At 41.6% G+C, this 19,963-nt stretch overlaps 1 protein-coding gene across 1 annotated transcript in view; it reads left to right on the top strand.

The window, feature by feature from the left end:
• Nucleotides 1-19,963, top strand: part of LOC144761597 (protein unc-93 homolog A-like) — a 643,799-nt gene that overhangs the window by 535,795 nt on the left and 88,041 nt on the right. The window contains exon 6 of the mRNA XM_078646898.1: nucleotides 11,192-11,403. Coding sequence (XP_078503024.1) covers nucleotides 11,192-11,403 — 212 coding nt within the window. The remainder of the gene's footprint in view (nucleotides 1-11,191; nucleotides 11,404-19,963) is intronic.

Here is a 19,963-nt window from a genome sequence, read left to right as displayed (position 1 = left end):
TGCGGCATTTGATACCGTGTCGCACTCTAAACTCCTGACTAGTTTGAGTGAGTTGGGGGTTGAGGGGCCAGCCTATGAATGGTTGGTCTCTTTCTTGGCGGACAGAAAATTCCAAATACACTGTCCCCCCTTTAGATCCACGTCCCGTACTCTAAAACAAGGGGTCCCGCAGGGCTCAATTTTGAGCCCTACGTTATTCAATCTTTATATGGAACCCCTGGCTAGGATGGTGGAGTCTTATGGGGTGGACATTGTATCTTATGTGGATGATACGCAACTGGTGGTTACTCTATCTCACAACCCAGTTGAGACGGCGGATAATTTCTATGCATGTCTGGCATCTCTAGCAGCTTGGATGAAGGGCAATTGCCTTCGCCTTAATGGCAATAAGACTGAACTTTTGGCGATTGGTTCATCTCCATCCATTTGGTCATCCACGTGGTGGCCCATGGAATTGGGCCCGACACCTGTCCCCTCTAATACAGTGAAGAACCTGGGTGTTCTGTTGGACACCAATCTTTCGTATTTCCAACACATTGCCAAGATAGAAGGGAAATGCTATGGCATATTGAAGATCCTACGTAAGATCTTGGATCTTTTACCTATTACAGCGAGGAAAACACTAGTGCATGCCTTAGTTACGTCCCATCTTGATTATGGGAATTCCCTGCTGTGTGGCCTCAGTAATAAGGGCCTGAACCAGTTGCAATGTGTGCAAAATGCGGCGGCCAGGTTGGTTCTAAAGCTGCCTAGGAAGTCCTCGGGGAAAGGTGCGTTACAGACTTTGCACTGGCTCCCCGTGAGAGAACGTATTCGGTTCAAGACCATGTGCATAAGTCATCGGATTGCACATGGCAAGGGCCCGATGCATCTGCATAGGTTACTTACCATATATCGCCCGAACCGTCTTCTGAGATCTATGGGCAGTATGCAGTTTTCTGTCCCCCGCATATATAGATCACGGATGGGTGGGCGCTCTTTCAGGTTCTTGGCAAGTAAGCAGTGGAATGATCTTCCTATGGAGCGTCGTATGGAACCGTCGGAAACTAGGTTCCGACAGAAACTCAAAACCTATTTGTTCCCTGCACTTTAACATCTTCTTATTATTTCCCCCCCTCTTTCGTTTTTTGTTTCCCAGTGTAGGTGATGATCTTGTCCTTTATTCTAGTAGGAATGCATCCTAGCGCTGAGACGCAATGTTGTAGTGTATTCAGGCGCTTAATAAATGTTTTTATTATTATTATTATTATTATTAGTATATAGTACCAAGAGTACACAGGCATGTAAGTTCAGGGATGTGAAATTCCTATAGCCCGACGCCCAGGACATATTGTATGGGGTCAAGGGCAACAAGTTTTAATGTGCATTTTGTCCTTGGGACAAGCAGGCCCAACCCCTTGAGGCGCAAACCCTTTGGTTGCCAGTTTGCAGTACCACATTAAGGATCAGGGAAGGGTACTGCCTGCAGTTAAGTTAATATTTGTGTGAATATGTTAATACTGTCAAAACTTGTATTTATGGGTCATTAATTGAGAGCCTTTATTATTAGGCTGAGCGCTCTCAGTAAGTGTAAGTTCTGACTGCACTACTGACAGTGGTTCCAGTATAAAAATGTGGAAACACGGTTTCGAAGTTTAGCAATATGAGGCTATGCTTAATGCTTCCAGAATGCTCTCTGATTAGATGCAAATATTTGCAGAAGCTTGAAAGCAAGATTAATGATTCTTTGCTTTCAATATAAAATGTAGGAAAAAATGTTTTTGCTAAACTACTGGAGTTTCAGTTACCATTTCTTTTCAGCATCATTTTGTAAAATGTGTTGATGCATTCTAGTATTTCCACAAAATATTCATATTAGAAAATCAGTGTAACCAGTTTCAATGAGATTTTGGGAAACAAAAATAAACAAGCATTTGCAAAGCCAGTGGGTCTGAAATGGTAGTCTGCTTTTTAGTTTTGGCAATGTGTGACTTGTTTTGGCCTGCTTTTTGTAAAACCATTATTGATGTGAGAGCTGCTGGGCCCTCACCAATATAACAAACATTTGCAAAAGCAAAAAACACACTGCCACATTAGTTACTGTCACTGAACAAAACGACTTTGTGTGCCGACATGCTCCTTGTGAAGGAGCAGAATGATGTCACTCACCGTGAAGCCAGCCGATACAGAGCGAGAATTTTAAGGAACACAAAAGGTCATGATTAACACCAGACCAAATTAGGGCCCAATTATTAAAGAAAGTCTCAAAAGTGCACCATTGGTATATGTCCTTGAATTAAGTGCAGCGCCAGCTATATGGCTTTCGTGAATTCCCAAGAATTTACAGCAGTAGGGCAAGAAATAGTACTCCTAGAAAATATTTGTGAACTGCATTTTAGCATGAGCAAATATGCATGTGTAGATTAGCTCATGCGAACACCTGAGTGTTTGCAAGTTCATTTTTCCTCCAACCACTTTTTTCTCAACTCTGGAAGAAGGTTTACATCTGCCATTGTCAGGAGTAAATTTCCAACATTTCTCAGTATTGGAAAAGATTAGAGAAGAGTTGTTGAAAACCCTTAAAACATGCTAGTAGGTTTGCACAGACTCAAAAGGACATTCCAACCCTGGAACTATTATTTACCACTATTTATTTATTTATTTATTTTTTGCATTTGTAATGCGCACAGATACCCACAAAGGGTTTCCCGGCGCCATGGCTAAGAGAACAAGACACAGAAAGCAACTGCTGACAACAGATCGGCAACTATTTATTTAAACAGTTATTTATTAAACAGCCAGGTTTTAACTTGTTTCTTAAAACTGACAAAGTTCTCCTCTTTGCGCAAGGCTAAAGGAAGGGAGTTCCAAAGAACTGGTCCCAGGTGGGAAAAAGATTTACCTCCCATTCGGGCCAGTTTGAATCTGGGAACCATGAAGGTTGCTCCATTTGAAGAGCGGAGATTCCGTACAGGTACGTGGGGCCTAACCAATTTCTGCAGATACCGTGGTGCGGTTCCCGCTCTGATCTTGAACATGTAGGTCAAGGCCTTAAACCGGACCCGGTTCTCAACTTTCAACCAGTGTAGGTCTCTAAGGTGATTCGAGATCCTTGCTGTCCTAGGAATCTTACATAACAGCCTGGCTGCGGAGTTCTGGACCAGTTGTAACCGCCTGGTTACAGCTAAATTGGAGCCCAGATATAGAATGTTACCGTAGTCAAGCCTAGATGTTATTAGCGCATTGACTACGGTCTTCTGGGTATCCACGGGCAGCATCCAGATAATCTTCCGCAGCCATTTAATGATCGTGAAACAAATACCAGCCACTTTATTAGCCTGTTGTTTCATCGATAAAGAATCGTCGATACACACCCCTAAGTTTCTAACCTGGGTAGCTGGACTGGGGAAAGCGCCCAAGGATGGCGGCCAGTGCCTCTCCTGCCACAGATCACGATTTTTTCCCAGGAGAAGAATCTCCGTCTTCTCCCCGTTGAGCTTCAGCTGGTTTGTTGACATCCAGCTGAAGACCTCCTGAAGACCAAGTTTCAGAGCTGAAGGGGATGAAGACTCTGAGTTGGTAAGGGAAAAAATAATCTGTGAGTCGTCCGCGTAGGTCATAAGTTCAAGACCTACCCGCTCTGCTAAATCAGCGAGGGGGCGGAGATAAAGGTTGAAAAATAATGGACTTAAAATTGAGCCCTGGGGCACGCCATGGGGTGACGGAAAAATATCCGACTGGGCGTGTGAGGACGAGATCTGAAACGTCCGGTTGCTCAGATAAGATCTAATCCAGTCCAATGCGGTCCCTCCGACACCATCCCCACTCAGCCTGGCAAGCAGTCTGTTGTGCGAGATGGTGTCGAAAGCCGCGCTCAAATCGAGCAGGACGAGAGCCACCGTTTGTCCGTCGTCCAAAAGTCCCCTGATCTTCTCCGTGACTCCCAGGAGGGCAGATTCGGTGGAATGGCCTGCCCTGAAGCCCGACTGGGAATAATGGAGCAAGTTGTTGTTCTCCGTGTACGATGAAAGCACGCCATGGACCACTACCTTCAGTCCCAGTATGTAGATCTGCAGAAACGTAGCAACAAAGGGATTGCCAGTATTCAAACACTACTATGGAGAGGCTATATAAGAGCTCTTATATAATGAGATTGCTGCCATAATTTGTCGCCGCCCAACATGGCACCAAAGGAACAAGTGGAATTTGTTACAGGACAAGTAGATTTATGAAGAAACCTGATCCATGGATATTTTAATAAATTCCACACCCCTGTAAGTTATAGTGTCCACCCAGGGCAAATTACAAAATAGCTACAAGCCTGCCACTGCAGCCTGGAAGAGCAGTTTTAAACTGCTAGTTCGACTTTTCCATTTAAGTCAGTGTTGAAGATACCACTTCCATTAACAATATGTAGCAGTCTCCGCTAAGGAAGGCCTGTCAAGGAATGTTATATTATTAAGTGGGAGATATAATATGTCCTTACATTAAAACATCCAAATTGTCGATTTACTGGGGAAAAGCAAGTATCTCCATTGGCTGGTAAAGAATTACAGGCCGCCACCACAGTCCTGCTAACTTCTGAATAGAACTACTAAAATGGGTACTTCAGGTATCAAATTCATTGTCAAATTTAAAATCACTTTTAAGTTAAGGCAACTTTTAGAAAATTGACACTCTGTTGTCCAGGTTATCCTGTGGCCTGTCACAGCTGCTGTCAACCAGACAGCCTTTGACCCTCTTGGGGAGTTGTGTGATCAATCCCCCCGCCCTAGAACAACAGAAGCCTACCAGAGAGGAAGGTGTTACCGCCCTCCCCTCAAAGGGAGCAACACATGGCGTTGGCCCAACAGGCAAACTTCAAAGGAGTTGCCTCCTATGGTGAGAACATGGGGCTGCCCCTTTGTTCAGGTAAATGGGCTGGCACCGGGATCAGAGAGAGGAAACCAGTTGGCAAACTGTTTGTTCTGTGGACGTATAGCCCACAGGTAGCCACTCCTTTAGGGTTGGCTACCAAGCTTCTAACTTCCAAGGAAGGGTTCCGACATCTCGAGACTGGGCAGAATAATGCACTCAGGGATTGGTAGATGCCACACATAGCTGGAGGTCTTCACAGGTCAAGCAGGATCCTGGTAGCTTATTGGCTAGTGATTGTATCATCCCCAAGGCATTTCCTGGGCATAAAAATGGTACCCCTGGTACCCTGAACCTCAGACAGATCACATCTGAACTGGAGAGAGGATCGAAGAAAGACTTGTCTGCTGACCCCTGGACCTGGCAAGAGATACTGCAGCAACTATTGGACTGCACCTGCTGCTCCTTGGGCTTGTAAAGAGAGGTCTATGGCTCCTGGCTCTTGAAAAAGACACGCTAGAGTGCCAGACTGAAAATGTGAACTTCAAGGGTCAATCATCAGACCCCCCTTTCCAGCATCAGGACAATAAAAACTGAAGTAGCCCATCCTGTTAAGTCAGTAGCCACTCTCAAGGATACGCAACTGACCTCGCGTGCAGCCAAGAAGACCGCCCCTTAGGTTTTAAAAGTGCACCTGTGTCTGCTGGACTCGGGAGAGTCATCAGAGTGCGGACTGTTTGCCCAAGACAGACACTAGCCCTCACCAAAGGAAACCACTGGGACTGCTGGGTTTTGAAGGTTTGAATTCGATCTGCCTCGGTTGTTAGGGAATAACCAAAACTTTCTTTGGTCAAATTCACTGGCGATGTTGTGAATAGTGATGCATTGCTTTGCATTGTGGTCAAACCTAGTGTCCTATATTTCTTAAAGTGATTTTATTATCATTAATTACATTGAAGATCAATAACGTAATTGTTTATTTAAATGTCTCAAAGCTTCATTCAGTTGAGTACAGGAGTTATCATTGGCATGTTGCAGATTGTGTCTTTTTAGTTCCAAACCTTGAACGAGAACATTCTTCAGCTAGATCTTTCTTCGATAATATGACTCAAGTAATGCAAGGTTGATGATAAATGTTACCAGAAGTTTAGTAACCAATCCTACAGATCTGACCGGCTGCAACTACTCCACTGATCATTGAACAGGTTCACAAGATCATCCTCTCCAGAGCTTACACAGAGGTTAGGTTTAAGGTATTTTGTAACAGGTGATGCCCTTTGTTAAAAACCTTAAAATAGCTACCAAACTGTCAACAGTGGCCTCTTTGTTCTATCAGTGATATTCAATAACATTTCCTGTAACTTCAAAACCTGAACAGTGGCATTACCCTCTAGAAGAAGGGTCACATTGAGTCCCATGCAGAGGTCCGTGTAAATTGGCAGACCCTCCTGAAGCTTTCCATTGACCTTGGGCCCTAACACTATGAAATAAGAAATACTGATATCTATTTAAACAGGATTAATTTACCACCGATATTTTCTGGGTACAGATTCTACCAAAAATATATATGATTGAAAGGTTATCTCTGTCATTTAAAAGCTTACAAAACCCATGACAGTTCACAACTGTGGGGCATATTTACAAGCCCCTATCACCACAGGAACTGCACTTTTTGCGATGTTCCTGTGGCCTTGGAGGCTTTGCCTTATTCACAAGGCGGGTCCTAGCCACTTAACCCACTAGACGTAGCGTGAAAGGGGTGGGCAATGGGTGTTGCAGTGGGCGTTCCGCTGCAAAACCCATCGACATTGATGCTGCCCCTATTTACAAGGGTGGTGTAAATAGGAGACAGCGTAAAAATTAAGACCAGTGAAAACCTGGTCTTAGCATAGCAAAACAAGTGTGAATGCTTTATTTCTCCTCGGTATTGCTGTTTCTGATTGCCATGAATGATTATTTATGTGCAGGAAGGAGTCCCTTCCTGCACATAAGCAATCATTAAAAAAAGATGACAATTTGCAATGTCTACATGTGCTGCCCATCCAGCACACATAGGAGTTGCAAATCGCCATTTTGCATTGTTTATGTGCAGGAGGAGAAACCCTCTTGCACATATACAATCATTCCCTCAATTCAGGCACCTTTGCACTATGGTGCAAGGGTGCCTGTGTTGGCACTAGGCAGCTGCAATTAGTGCCAGTACAGGGAGAAATGCAGGGAAGTGCCGTATTGTTGTAAATACGATGCATCCCTGTGTTTCTAAAGTAATGGAGCTCAGCGTTAGTAAATTTGGAGCTAACATGCGCTCCGACACTTTCTTGTAAATATGCCCCTGTATTTGTGGTTCTGTAGAAGCAATACAGGTCTATGTGTCAGGTCCTAATCTGACTAAAACAGATTTGGCAGCCCAATTGTCAACTCCCTCTGGATTTGTCGGCTCACCTTTAAAGCACTGCTTTTCCTGGGTGGTGTCCCAGTGCACTAATATCTTGTGGGCAATGTGCTGTTCATTAGTCCCTTAGCATGCTTGAGGCTAGGAAGATGACCCTCATGACTCGCAATATGGTTCTTATGTGTGTTTGGCTCGAATTATTCTCTCCTTTCCCTCTAACCTCATCAGGTTTAAGTACTATTTTCCCCTATTACAGGTGCAAGATATAATTATTATCTTTTATCTGTTTCAATGTATTGGACTGGGAATTCAATCACTGCCCTTTCTGGATGTGGAAATAAAACACACTACCGATGGTTTGATGTCCTCACTGTACCTAAAAAACAACGACAAAAATAATGCATTACACTATCGGAGCTACCACCTGAGAAATTTAAAAAACAATCTCCCCTACGGACAAATCCTAAGGGTGAGGCTGAATTGCTCAAGAGTAGAAGACTTCGAGACACATGGCACAGCTTTATGTCATAAGTTACAGGAAAGAGGATGCCCGAGCAAACTTGTGAGACACTCTATGAAAAGAGCACGCTGGACCCCTAGAGAACATCTATTGGAGAAGAATCAGAAACCATCAACTGAACGAATAGGGTGCGTCTCCACATTCCGCCCTCACACGCAACCAGTGCAGAAAATCATCAGAAACCATTGGCAGCTAGTGGAAGATGCCATTCCCAACATTGGTAAACTAACCAAATTATGTCTACACGCCCTCCAGCGAAAAAGGAGACCCAAAGTACGCTATTCGGTCTAAGTCCAGTGATCGGGCACCGGAAATGTGGAACATGTTCAGTATGCAACATGACAGTAGAAGGCACGCTGTTCACAGTTGGCAAAAAGTAGGAGGCACGCTCAGTTTACTAATTGTAAATCAAAATATGTCATATATGCCTTGTATGCCCTTGTCAAAAAACCTACATTGGCAAAACAACGCAGGAAGTACGACAGCGCATCATTCAACACCGGTCCAGGGTGAAGAACAAAGGGGCATATTATCAACACAGGCGATAAAATTATCGCTTGCTTTATCGGCAGAAAACTGCCGCTAAAGCCACTTTTGCGGCAGTTTTCTGCCGCAAAAGCGGCTTTAGCGTCAGTTTTCTGCCGATAAAGCAAGCGATAATTTTATCGCCTGCGTTGATAATATGCCCCAAAGTGCTTACGGCACCATTAGTTTCCCATTTTTTGGAAATGAACCATGGCCTGAATGATTGTAAATGGACCGTCCTGGCATCAATAAAAATTTCTGTGGGTGCAGGAGGCGATCCGGATGTACAGTTGTCTCGAAAAGAGGCCTTCCTGATAATGAAATTTAACACGGCTTTTACCGGACTGAATGAGATTTCTGAGTTGAGCAACCTCAGATAATATGATGCTATTCGTGACCAGCCAAAACTGTAAAGATGAAATCGCAGCCACACACTGTGGGTTTATGATAGAGTGCGGTTTGGTACATAAGTAGCAGCATCGGTATATACTTGCAGCTACACGCATTGCGAAGCAGTTTTATTCTGCTGGAGAGAGGCGCGCACTACAGGTACCAAGTGCCCCAGCGAGTTCCCGGATCGAATGGCCCCTTTAAGTTACCACGGCCCGCACACCCCATTCCAACGTGATGCGAGCTGACACCTACCCCGGAAGTTGCTGGCTGTGAGCAGACTGAGGGAACACGAACGAACTGAGCTTTTTCACAAGTAAGCGCGAATACTGCCGGAAAATCGCAAGTGACATCGGACCCAAAAGTCCAGCAAACTTACATATGTTATTTTTGCATTTAGATTAAGATACGGGCAGTTAAAGAAAAATCGCTGCCCCATGGTATTCAATTAAGAGAACACACGGACGGTTCGACTAGATCGGGAGGTCCCAAGGTATGTTCTAACAACAGCCACTTTGATCTCCAGAACAGCTACAACCTTAGATTTCGTTATCTAACAGATTAATTATCATTACTTGCAGGATCGCGCCCCTTATCATTTACAGTCCACCGTACTGCAGTATAACCATTGCGAGGTAGGGGCCTAATGCAATCATTGCATGTTTATACTGAGTCATATTTGGTAGTGTTTTATACATCACACTGACAGTGTCCCTGTTTCCACACAATATTTCAGAGTGGTATTGCTTCCCTACAAACAACATACATCTGCCCCGTGACGACCCAAAGAATTACAGGTTTATATAGGTTGTGCGACAGGGTATAAGAGTCAGAATGGGTGGAATCTTATGAGTCCTTTCTCACACCAATCACATATTTATTTGTATGTCCCACAGGGAAGGCCATCTTCCAGTCCATGTCCTGAGGAGAACCCTTAAACAGAACCAGGGTTCGAAACGCGTTGACCCTGTGCTGGAACAGGATGTACAAAGGGTGTTACAGGATTAGAATTAGGATTAAGTCCTCCTGTTATTAGCCCCTTGAAATTAATAGGTTCCAGCATAGCTAGACAAGCAGGCCTGTAGAAAAGAGACTGGTGCCCCATGAATTGAATGACTAGAGGCATCTTTTCTTGTTTATTATTCTTGTATATGGTGTTAATATGAATGTTTATACTTACATGGTTCATGAAATGTGTATATGTACTATGGTGTTATATGTAAATGTCGTTATTTGAGGTTGCTTTATGTCTGGATATATTGAAATGTTTTGCAAAGCTATGAATTAAGTAAAAAAATTACTAAACAAAACATTTACCTGCTTAGGAGTATTGACTAGGTGGGGTGATAAGGTATAGAATTTTCCAACACCTCCTTGTTACTTTGTACTTCAGTAAGGAAAGAACCATCACATCATTCTTCTTGAATTGTCTATAAGAGTGCATTCCATCTACAACATCCCTCTTCAAAGGAATTTAAAAGTCAACTGGTTTCCTTTACTGATGTCCTAAAGCCAGATATTGAATCTAAATTAATTGTTTCATTTTATACATACAGTGTTACTATCTTCCTGTTTATATTGTTTCAAAGACACTTTTCTTCATCAATGTTTCAGGAATTTTGTAATTCATCAAATTTTGTAATTCATCACACGTAGTGTTTTAAAACAAAACGTATATCACAAAATGGTAACACAAAATCAAAATAGGAAATTTCATAGACACAACAACAAATAAGTATAATATTTATGTAGAATGTATTGTAAAAAAGGAGGTCATTTTTCTAAGGTCCTTTTTGGGTACTTGGACGTACATAATCTGTATGTTCCACAGCTGATGCACTATATGTAGCAAACTAGCAAACCCATCTTTGGGGCCTATTAGGATGGCGGGTGGACCTGAGTCCAGCCGCCATCCTCGCGTTGTTGGGACTGGCTGCCAGACATGCGGCGGTCCCGCAACGCGAAATAGGATGCGACCGCCACCCTGGTGGTCGCATTCCACCATTTAACATTGCGGCACTCGCCGCGATGTCAAAATTGCATGCCTGGCATTTCCCTGCACTATGTGGCAGGCACCACGCAGTGCCTGCCACTCGGTGCAGGGAACTGCAGAGGGTACCATGGGTACCCCCAAGTGCACCCCCCTACCCCTCAGGGGCCCGTAAAGGGCCCCCAAAGCCAATTCCCACCAGCCAAAGGGCCTGTATACCACCAACATCGTAATATGGCAGGTGGTATCTGCTAGGCAACGCCACCATATTACTGGCCCACCACTGCCTGGTCGGCAATCGGAACAATTGCGACCGGCAGAAAAGGGGCAGACGGATTTGCATCTGCCCCAATACCCCCGTCATCATAATATGGCAGTGGTATTTCTCGTTACGATGGTGTAACAGCGCCACCGCCGGCTTGGCTCTGGCGATCGTTACACCCTCGTAATGAGCCCTTATGTGTACTGTTTCTTTTACTACCTCTGATATTTGACATCTCAAATGGACTTAGCTCATCAATGTTTTGGTTTTTCCTTGCAGGCTGTGGTGTATTGGCTGTGCTCATAGTTGCTCTATTTCTGGATCAGATTAATCTCACAGAAGGTCATGAAAAGAAAGACAAAAAGCTGACCATATGCATGTCTTTTATGGCTACCTTCCGGCAACTGAAAGATAAACGGCAATGTCTCCTGATTCCTTTGACAATGTTCAGCGGTTTCCAGCAGGGATTTTTTGCTAGTGATTACACAAAGGTACGCATTAGTATGGGAAAGTGTTTCTCAAGCTTTCTCTTGAAAAATGTGTTAATTAATTGTGATTTGTTTTGTTATAGTTATTTATTGCTTCCAATGCATGTACCAAGATTCATAAAACAAAGAAATCACTTGTTAGGTTTTGCAAGACACAATTTTATCTGTTTGCCAGAGCACATGCAATTAAAACACACCACATAGAAAGAGGGGCAATGGGTCACGTTTGCTTGTAAAAATGTAATTCACATTTTGAAGGAAAAATGAATCAGGTCACCATCTGGACTCTTTCCAATCTGACTTTAAATCATGGACTGGCACTGAGTCAGAGTTGCTTGATGAAATGTTCATCTTTGACATTAAGTACAAATTGCACCTAGCTCTCTTGATAGTCTTAAACACACCTACTGGTTTCAATACCCTTGACTACAGTATTTGATGTAGAGAACAAAGGAGGTGATCGGGGTAAAGAATTAGCAGTTAAATGGTTGCAATCTTTTGCAGAAAATAGGGAAGTCAAGATCATTCTGGGCAATGTTTCATCTCTCCTTAATAAGGTACACCTTTGGAGAACAACTGTACCCATGGTTTCTCCTATGATTGTTCAACATATTTGTAAAATCATTTCATGATTTAATATTTTGTCCGAATGTAACATTTCACACCAACAATAATGACATACAGTTTGCCCTTAAACTCTTCAACAATAAGGGTGATGACAGAAAAGAGTGACACGCTTTGAAACTTGAAAGTGAAGTGATGGATTCCAACTTTCTGTGCTTTGATGAGTATTAAGGTTCATTTTTCGCCACAGATAGTTATTACTAATTATACTGGTGTTTTGTAACTATTGTCCTTGGGGTGTTTGTGTTTGCCCCCTGTTGCTGTGGTATAGGATTATGGGGACAAATGTGGGCCATACATATCATTCTAAGTTTTGATAGATTTGTTATTTTATTTAATTCATTGGTTTATCTTTTTCACCTTTATTCGAATTTATTTTTATTGGGCAGTTAGTACGGTGATTGACTCACTTGGAGCAGCTGGACTCCACTTCTGCTTTCCATTGGTCATTGCTTCATATTTCTTTCGACTCTCTTAATACATGGTTGGTTCTGTCTACCTGATCTCTCACTTTTGATGTGCAGGGACTTTACAACACGGCTTCAGCGATGGATGCACACAATCAGTGTGCAAAAGGGGGAGCCTATCTATGGCCATCTACACCCAAATACACAAGTAGGCTAAGAATGCTGCACAATTATACTCAGTGAAGTGCCTATGGTACATACCAACACAACAATCTCCCTGCCCATCCTTATAATTCTGATTGGTAGGCCTCCAAACATGTCTAAGTTTGACAATTTAAATATCTTAAGCATTAGTGCTAAGTTGAACCAAGTTTCACTGGTTGGTCTCACCCCTGGGAGGCCTTCCTGTGGAATCATTTTGCCCATGTCTCTTTTAATTTTTATCCTTTTTTATTATTAATGTTTCTATTGGATGTTCTTTGTTTTGATACTACTATGACTACTTGTACAATACGCAATTGTGCTCTGTATTTGTTTGATCTTACAGTCATTGGAAGAAAATCCAAAACGGGCCAGGATTGTATCTTTTTGAAGTCTATGTACTTTTTCTGGTGTTCATCCTTGTAGAAGCATTGACTGTGCTTTCTATGTTTTTGTTCAGAGTCAGACTGGTATTAATTGGCTTCATGATCCCTTGTATAATCATCTTCCTCCCTGGTTAACTCCTTCCTGATAGGAGCTTCTCCTGTGGCTGCGTGCAACCTAGCATTTCCACACAGATTCGCCTGATGCACTTTTGCCTTGCCCCGCCATCTCACGCCCTTATGCATAATCCATTCAGTCGTCCTCACATTTCAGCGTTGGGGCAAAGTAAAGTGGATGGAGATTCAGTCCTTACCCTTCCTGCATTTTGAGTTTGCTCCCAATAGCTGTCAGCTAGATACACTGTGTCAGGTACTCTGCTATCAATGTGTGGCACTGTTTGGAATTCAAGTAGCTGTACTTCTAAATAATTGAACAGCTACTCTGTACTCACAATTAAATACTCCAGTTTCTTCACCTGCCTTCCTTCTGAATATAAGATTAAGAGCTAATAAGGAAGTCAAAATCTTAAATATTTCTTGGCTACAATCCCGCACTGCTGTGGATTATTGCTAACTTCCCATTATATATTGATTTAGAATCATTAACCGACTGGTGCGGTTTAAGTATGTGCTTCACTTACCAGTTTGATACATTGTTTTTCTGTCACACAGTGTTGCTACTAATTGTCTCATATTATTTATTATGCATCCCCACAACCTACCTCATCAGATCGACTGAAATTATCTACTTGGTGAGTAACATTTATTCTCAGATACCCCCTTCTTGTCCTCTCAAGCTGCATTCTAACCTTAATTTGAACTTCTTGAGCACCTGGATTTATTGATTCAACATCTTGCAAGTGCGGAACAATCATGCACCCTGTATCCTCTGCATATTTGTCAGGGCTTCTAGGACCCCATTAAATATCAAAATATTTTTCTAATTTACTTCCGTATTATCCTCAACCAACCCATTATATATCATTTTATTTGTAAATACTGTCCCTTGATTTTATTCCAGACCACAAAATTCTTAAACTGTCCCACATCCTGATAATGACCTCTTATTTGCCACACAGTTCAAAACACCATCATCTATAGAAAATACATAGACTCACTGACCCCCATGGCAAAAAATCTTCAGTAGTCCAGTCATGGATCTTGTTTGCATACACACCTGTCGCTTACCAGCGTGATCACTATTTACAGCACTCTAAATACTGAGTACAATATTATGCATAAATACATGCATTGAGTACTTTGCTATTTTGGTTCAGTATGTCTTACCTTTGTTTAGGAATTTATATTCGAATGAATTATGCATTCACATGGTGAGAAATGTTAGTATTGAAATGAGTATACCGTGAACCACTGTGTTTCATTATTAGTAGCAGAATGCTAAGCCATGGCATCTAAACGTTTTGGAGCTGCTGTTAATTCCTGAAGGTTGACTTTTTTGATTCTAGTTCTGTACCTAAATTCTACAATAATTTACTCAATCTTATGGTTCATAACTCTTTTGACATAATATGCATAATGGAGACCATGTTAAAAGAATCAATCAATCAATCAGGGGTTTGTAAAGCGCGCTACTCACCTGTGAGGGTCTCAAGGTGCTGGGGGGGGAAGGGTGGAGAGCATCTCCGGATCAGTCGAAAAGCCAGGTCTTGAGGTCCTTCCTAAACGTGTGCACGGTCGACGAATGTCTGATGTTCACAGGGAGCATGTTCCGAGTCTTGGCTGCAATGTGTGAGAAGGCTCTTCCATCTGTTCTGTGTCTGCAGATGCCGGGGACCGCTGCCAGAGTCTGGCTGCTGCGTTCTGGGTGGTTTAGAGTTTGTTTAGAAGGGTCTGTTGATGCCGGCGTAGAGTGCGTTGCCATTGTCCAGTCTGCTGGTTATTAGCGCGTGAGTGAAGGTCCTTCTGAATTCCGGGGGATCCACTTGAAAGTCTTCCGGAGGATGCTCAGGCAGTTGAAGCTGGTGGTGGCAACGGCGTTGATCTGGCAGTTCATGGAGAAGGAGGAGTCGAGGATGATGCCTAGGTTTCGTGGGTGGTCTGTAGGAGTGGGTGGATTCCCGAGGGCGGAAGGCCACCAGGTGTTGTCCCAGGCAGAGCTGCAGGGTCCGAAGATAAGGACCTCTGTCTTTTCTGAGTTAAGCTTCAGAATGGACAAGTGGCATGTATAGAAAGACCTTCTCCCAATTTTGTTGCTTAACTAGAAAGGCAAACAACTACCTCCTAGATAGACATCTTGGCAATTGTTATATATATTACTTCTCGAAGAACATGTTATTGTCGTTTTGTGTACTATTTCCCTGGAAATTCTAGTGTCTTCATTTCAAATTTTGATGAGGGTATAACCTCTTTTAGTCAGTCTCAATCTTTCCCTAGAGCTTAGGAGATTTGTAGTTACATCTGATCAACTACCCGGACACATGTTTTCAAGAATTTACTCTCTATTTCAAGCATAATACTTGCAACAACATTCTACGGTCACTAGTCATGTAACAGGTTACCTGTTTGACTTACTAATCACACTTGAAAATTAACAAAAAGAAATTTAAAAAAAACAATAAGTAAATTGTATTATGCACAGAATATTCTAGCAAGCGGGGGGTTGACCCGTACATAGGAGCAAATGAACATTAAATTCAACCAATTTCTACAATAAATCATCTTGCAACAAATTTTGTTTTATATTATACAGTAAAGTAAAAAGGAAGTCTGTCAAATTAACTTCGCACCTCGAACACTGAATGTGCTATTTTTAAAAATTGAAGCATGAAAGCTGTGTGCACTCTAAAACGCTATTCATCTTCAGCACCAAAGACTTGAACATAGCGACCAAGATCAACCGGTCCCTGTGGGAAACCATGGTTGACGAAGAGCTCTGCTGCCATTGCACATAGAATCAATTACAGAACAATTCATTATATTATTTTAGATTAAGATCAAAGGTTTGTGTGACTTCTGCCTTTGGCACGCTTGGATTTTATGATCTAAAATCAAGAATATTATCGGAGCATATGAACATTGCCTATCACAAGGATTAAATGCGCATGGCCAAAAATATGAGGTCCTATTTTAAACTATGAAAATATTTTATACTGTATTTCTTTTGTTTATGTGAACATTGTTATCATTTTAATTAACTAAGCAATAAAATATATCATACCATACCACTTGAAAATGACATTATGGCATTCATATAATAGACCCCTATCATATTTAATTCCCAAGGATCTGTGACTCACCTACAAGCTCAAACCTTGGTTGAGAAACAATTTCGCTGGATGAATTATTTCCTAGTTTGGATGCATTTTCAAATTTGGCTTACTTAAAGTGAATGCCTCTTTCAAATCTGGGGAATTCTGCGCACAGGTCTAAAACCTCCTACACTGCCTTTCAGCCATTTACTAAAGACTAATTTAATCTTGAATTAAATCTGCTTACTGGTATAGGAATATGCTCCATAAACTTAAATGTGCTTCTCAAAAAGCTAACGATCAGTGGTGGCACAAATACCACATAATTTAAACTGAATACAACAACTCCTTGTAAGCCTGCTAGCGGGCTATACACCAGGTTTCTTCTCAATATTATTGTGCCAGAGTACTCAATTCTAATAAAACCAAAATAAAATATTTAAGACTGTGGATGAACTCTCTAGTATTAATTACCTAACTCTATCTTCTTACTTCTCACATTTTCTTTTGAAATTAAACTGACATCTTTTTTTTTATCTACAATCTTACTAAATTCAGAAGCAAAAATTAGTAGACTTGACGTAACTTAACATAATATGTGTTTGGATGAGGACTCCAGTGCAAGTAGGCATCTTGTGTTTTTTGTCTGTGCCTACTTTCTTGTTATGTGCTTGTCTCCATTTTGTAAACCACCTAGTGAGTGTTGACCAAAAGCATTATATTTCCAAAATATTATTTGATTTTTTCAGGCTCCCTACTGGTCTCATAGGGATCCCTGTGTCCTAATATACCCTCCAATAATATTAGGGTTGTGTCCCCTATATGCCCAAATTTACTAAATATTGTTCTGGTGTGTGGAGCGCCTTGCTTTGTGCGTAGGAAACATATAATTTGTTCAGATTTTCATTCAATCTTTTCCAGCCTCTTTTCTGCTGGCCCGGGGGCTGTAGGGCCCCTGCCATTTTCTCATATATTATTACTGCTTTCCTCATTTTCCCCACATTTCCTAGATATTGCCCCTGGGGGACTTTTATTGTATACTTTCAACAGGCATTATTTTTTCAGCATTTCAATTGCTTGATCAATTGATTTTTTTATTAATCTCCATGTTCTTCTCCTGGGAGTCTTTTCGGCGCCTGCATATTATTATTCATTTTCTAAAGGCCAACATTTTCAACATTGCAAAGGGTTCATGTTTACTACTATCTCATCATGCTAATATTATTTCATTCATTGAATTCTCTACATTGGGCAAGTCTGCCAATCAAACTTTTCATCTCTTTTTTACTGCAGTTATAATAAACAGGCTCATGTGCTTTTCTCTTTGAGTATTTCCAGACATTTGATCTCAGCTCATCCCAAAAACAGAAGATGACATCCAGAAATTGGTACATTGGATTAAATTGACAGTGCCAAGCCGGACGTCCCAGAATCAACCAGAACATTGAACAGTTTAGCATCAAAACATCTTCGTTTATTTAACCCACATGCACTACCTTGTAAACTTGGTGCTTCCTCTTTTGACCAGCACAATATTGGAAGTTGCCCTTGATCCAGTTTACCACTACTAAAATTATCTGTTCATCAGATAGAAATGCCTCTACCTCTCAGTACTGCAGTGAAGGCAGTCTTTGCTGACAGTAAGAATGTGTTGCTTCAACAAACAGAAAAGGAAGAAGAGTCCAAGACAGGTAAGAGCAGGGCGGGAGTTTGTGCTTGCTTCATTTTCAGCATCATCTTCTTCTGTATCTCCTCCTCTAAGAAAATAAAAAAGCCAAGCCCTCATCCTTTCCCAAAACAAAGCTTCAGATGATACTGATAAATATGATACCCCAAATATACTGTAAAAGGAAACTTCCAGAATGCTCTGTTGGTGGTGACAATGGTAACAAAGATAACGCCACCCTTGGCAGTATTGATAATGGCACCTGGCAAATGCTAGTCCTTTGTATTCAATTGAAGCACTAGATGTCACCCTCTATGCCCCATTGTCTTCAAATAAAATTAAAAAAAATACACAAGCAATATCTGCTTTTCCCAACCCCTGAACCCACTATAGCTGGTTCTACAAAATGTTTGGCACCCTGTTAAGGAATGTATTTTCCATTGAGAAGACCCAGGGACACATTGAGGTGCTCAGTGTTTATAAAGGTGAGGTGTATCATCGGAAGTTGAGCTTATATCTTGGTACCAAGAGCTCATTCACCAATGTTACAAGAAAACATTCATTCAAATGGCCAGAACACCACCAGAAGTCTTCTTCTAGTTCAGCTCTAGATAGAGTGGTTGAATGAGATAATAATGACAAAGCTGCAAAAAGTCCAGATGTCAGGGCACCAAGTTCACCCCTACAATGCAGGCAGCATAATTAAACTCAAGCTTGCACAAGGAAAAAGATTTATAGTCACCCATTTGCCCTCAGGCACCACATATTCATAAAGGACACATTCTAATAGGAAAAAAATTAAAGAATGCTATCATGGCTGGGTTCACAAGGAAACACCATACCATGAAAAGCATTTAATGGCTGGTTTCTAAAATGGAAAGCTGGACAAAAAGTTGGCACAAGAACTTCTTTTTCTGTGGTGGAAGGCGATAGGTTCCTTGAAGTTGTGGTGACCATTTGTGGGACATTGTTACATCAATGTCAGCAACTTTCCAGAACTGGCAAGGATCAAGAAGTGGACAGCTCACATACCTTGCGGTGTGCAGTTAATCTTGCTTGGTGCCTTCACAGCTTGGATTGTCATGGTGTTTCTGTTGTTGTGGTCACCTGGGCAGCTGTTCCATGATCAGTTTGGGGCATAAGATAAGTATGGGCTAGGCAACAGAAGTCAAACTTGAGGTTCTTCCTCATCTGTTAGGCTGATGTTCATTCCCTTATTTTATATCACAATCATAATCACCTTGCAGCAATGTCTTAGCCATAATTTTTCTACTCTTATTTAGAATCTCCCTTTGAATCTTCTGATGGATGTATTTACTTGTCTATTTCCTCTTCCCTGAGATCAGGGAGAGATGATACCTTGCTATTACATTTTGTATTTATATTCAGCTTCACTCAAGAACTACAAGATTTGCCTTTTGTGGCTTTTTCTTCTAACTGTGATCATCTAAAGACAGCTGACAACTTTCATATGATGTTCATGATGACACCATGCAACTGAAAGTATTTGCCTGACAAGCTTTCCCAACATTCTACAGAATTCATTGCCATAGTCATGACATGGCTTTAATCTAGGGGTGCTAAATGTTGCAACCCCTAGATAGGGGTTGTCCCCTGATGCACAGCGTATAAAACAAGGAATTGTTTTAATAAATGTTCATACTAAAGTTTCAAAAGCAAAGTCTTTAAGTACTGAAAAGTCTTTATTCAAGATCACTTGTTTTCAATGATCCAATTTTTCATAATTGACAGTCTTCACAACTTTTGTGGTTTGAATAAACTAATGATGTATACACATCCAAAATGTTTTTAACCATCATCCCAATGCAGTTCGGGCATTGAAGTTGCCCTTCGTCAGGGGATTAATCTAAAGAAAAACAAAATGTAGGGTTCTCAAAGGAGGAAGCACTCAAGTAGGCTTTAAGAGTCAATATCATTGTAGTCATGCAGGTGCAGAGAGTTTACGCCCAAAACTAGGAAAAAGTTACGGTGTCAGTAGTACAGCCATTTTGCAGTATTTAAAAAAAGTGGACAAGAAGGAACTATCAAGGTGTGTTGCTTATAGATGACGTG

Source organism: Lissotriton helveticus, chromosome 6, assembly GCF_964261635.1.
Source record: "Lissotriton helveticus chromosome 6, aLisHel1.1, whole genome shotgun sequence".
Taxonomy (NCBI): domain Eukaryota; kingdom Metazoa; phylum Chordata; class Amphibia; order Caudata; family Salamandridae; genus Lissotriton; species Lissotriton helveticus.
This window is presented reverse-complemented; position numbering and strand designations above follow the sequence as displayed.